Genomic DNA, 3,323 nt, shown 5'->3' with positions numbered 1-3,323 from the left:
ATGCACTTTTTTTGTTCAAAAATTTTCGGGGCCTGCAATTTTGGTCCGATTTTGAATTATTACAAAAAAAATAAAGTTCAATAAATGCTAAACAGCTTGACGCTTTGAACTTAAGTTTCCTCTATTTGTTTATTAATAATGTTTCTACCAAAGTATGGAAAAACTGAAATTCTGCACATAAAAATTTTGTACGCTTTGATAACTGAGCATGAAAACTTTATATTGTCTTAAATGAATGTTTAGAGACTTATAGAATAAGAATAAATTATTTTTCATTCTATTCATTTGTTTTAAACTAATTTTATGAACAAATTACAAAATAGTCTTATCATCGGTAAACAAATTTCTGTTTGATAAAAGTTCTTCATATTAATGCAGGAATGATACTTAGTTACAAAACTAATTGTGAAGTTTATAATAACCATTGTTATAAACGATTCTTGAAGCAAAATATTATAATTTGAGATTTTTTCAAATTTTTTGAACTTATAACATTTTTCCGAACTTGCTTGGTTTATCGACTAACTATTGATCAAAAATTTAAAAATCTTTTTGATTTGTTTTATTTTAGACTCAAGTGTGAGAACCGCAAAAGTTTTCGATAGATTCGTTATTATTTTCATCCTAAAATTAATCACCCAAAATACCCTAATTTTCAGGCTGTTACACTTGATTCTCCCCTTAAACAAATTTCAAAAATTAATTCATCAACATTTTTAAGAATGCTAAAAATTTTGTAAGCAATTTGCAAAGAAAATATCCGACGATCGGAAAAAAAGAATACAACCGAAAATTCCCGAATATAATATATATATATTCTCGAATATAAAATATATACTATTCTTTGCATTTGGAATGCTTTAATAAAACATTATGAAAAAGACCTCTTTTAGATGGCAGTATTCATATGCGTCTTCATATTCTTAATTTTCTAATTAATAAAGTATAGTCAAAGATTCAGTTTCTCAAAGCTCTGTAGGCTTTGAGATACACATTCTCATCCTAGCACTCGCACCGCGCGCTCGATTCTCTACATACATTTGTGAACAGGTTTTGTTAAATCTTTTTTTCTCGTAATTTTCGTCGTTTGTCCACAAATTTTTTATTTAATTTTTTTTATTTTCAATGTTATTTTTCACGAATAAAACAGAAAGTACGCGCCCTATCACGAAGTAATGTTTAACGCATTTGTAGATCTTTTTTGAGATAACAATTTTTTTTGATTCCCCTTCTTTCGTATCCTATATAGTTTCACCACAAAATGTAATTTTTGATTTTACAATTTTTTTTGTGCAATCAAAAGTTGAATTTTCGATTTTCCAGGAAAATCCAAAAAATTATTATGACAGTCTTGTAGGGACTTTAAAAAGCAATGTTTTTCTTTTCCTTACTTTTTTTTTATATCGTGCGTTGTTTGACTTAAAATTTTTATTTTCGGTTGATTGAAAACATTTTGAAAATGCTATAACTATGAGAATTTTTTTTTGTCAAAAAAGTCATAAGAATAAATTTTTTGTCCATTATAATACTACAAACATCTGTACATAGAATTTGTCAATTCATAAAAAAGTGGTCTCAGAAATTTAAAAAATGCGCTCAGATTTGGAATTTGTATCAAAATTGGCTGGTTAACAAACTGGTCCTTTCTTTTAGGACCTAAAATAAGTGTGCTAAAGATGGAATTGATTCGGACGGAGGTCGTACGGTCAGGCAGGCAGACGCTGTCTTAAAAATCTGATTTTCTGATTCAGGGGGTCTCGAAACGTGGAGATCCGTTGAAAAACTCTGGTGTTAAATTTCGGACAATTCTGATATTATCTCAATCTTAAATGATGAGAATGTAAAAAAAATACCTTGGAATCTCGTTTACCAAAAGACGACAGGCGGGAAGTCTTTCAATATGGTTAGTTGAGAAAACTCAAAGCGAGAAAGTTGTTGCCTGATAGTTAAGGGAGTTTTTAAAAAAGGTTTCAGACCGCTATCGATTTCTGGGAACAATAGGAGCGATTTAAAGAAATCGGACAGGTTCGTTTAGCGTGTCAATTTGCAGCATGCGCTTGAAAAACATCGAATCTAATGCTTTGTTTTTAACACATAAATTGGTGAGTAGCAGTATTATTCGAATACGAATCTCTATATATATAAAAGTATATTTCAATCCATTTGATTCGGAAGCCGAAATCAAGGCACCAGTTACCCCGAACTTACGTTGATCAGTCGTTCCGAAATGTGGGGCTTATATCTCCCTACGCTGCGGAAGCGCGGAACTGTGCCTCAAGCGCCGCATGTTCAGAACAACTCGACTATACTGGTAATCAAACGGTTCGGCTTGTTCGGGGTAATGATTATCCCGAATTAGTGGTGACGTTCTACTAAACAGAAGTGGCGCTATTCACTGTGTGATTGGTGCAATAATTGTATGTGTTGGGCGAGTGGCTCTACCAAACTCCTCTCCGTGTGCCAGTATGCCTGCAGCGAGGCAACGTACTTATTATAGCTCGTGTTCGATCAGCACTAGAGGTTTAAAACATTTTTTTTAACTTCCTCAAATCTTAAGAAACAACTTTCTCGCTTTGAGATTCATCAATGAACCATATTGAAAAACTTTCCCTCTGTTGCAAAAAAAATATTGATACCTGGCTGAGATTCGGCGAGCGAAACTAAAAAATCTAATTGAATTTTTTTACGCAACGTATGCAGTTTTTTTAATCTTTTGAAAAAAAGTAAGTCATATGGTTCAAATGGCAAAAAGATGCGCCTTAAAATTCTTTAAAATGATCAATTTTCAGTACGCGAATCTGAGCTATTTCTACAATTAGCCCGGTGGATAATAATTACGTGACGAAATCCACGCTAAGATGGTTTTAGTTTTCGGGTGCATCAATCATTTTTAATAGAAGTTTAGAAATAATACTTTTTTCTCCTCTCAATATCTATTTTTGCGAAATAAATGATTTACGGTGACATGGAGAATCAGAAACATTATATGCAGTCAAACTTATTTATTCTTTTGTTACTATACACACCCAAAAAAATAGCGTCTAATTAATCTCACACAGGGATTGACTTACACATAGAAAATGATGCTGCGCCAGAGAAAAGGTTGGGGTAACTGTTCAGAGCAGGAATTTGGAAGAGGTGGAATAAACATTGGTGGAGGTGGGAGTGAGTTTCCCGTGCAGGAATGTGGAGGAGGTAGATTTAACATTGGTGGAAGTGGAAGTGACTTTTCCGGCCAGGAATATGGAGAAGGTGGAATAAACGTTGCCGGGGGTAAGGGTGTTGGGGGAGGTGGGACGACTATTGGTGGGGTAGGGTTAGTA

The 3,323-nt window shown here is 33.3% G+C and overlaps 1 protein-coding gene across 1 annotated transcript in view; it reads left to right on the top strand.

Moving 5' to 3' along the window:
- Window positions 1-3,080: 3,080 nt before the first annotated feature.
- LOC117177033 (loricrin-like) overlaps window positions 3,081-3,323 on the top strand; it is an 8,010-nt gene continuing 7,767 nt past the window's right edge. Inside the window, exon 1 of the mRNA XM_033367497.1 lies at window positions 3,081-3,311. Within this exon, the coding sequence (XP_033223388.1) occupies window positions 3,081-3,311 (231 nt within the window). The remainder of the gene's footprint in view (window positions 3,312-3,323) is intronic.

Source organism: Belonocnema kinseyi, chromosome 1, assembly GCF_010883055.1.
Source record: "Belonocnema kinseyi isolate 2016_QV_RU_SX_M_011 chromosome 1, B_treatae_v1, whole genome shotgun sequence".
NCBI lineage: Eukaryota > Metazoa > Arthropoda > Insecta > Hymenoptera > Cynipidae > Belonocnema > Belonocnema kinseyi.
Note: the sequence above shows the minus strand (reverse complement) of the source record. Positions and strands in the feature narration are given on the sequence as shown.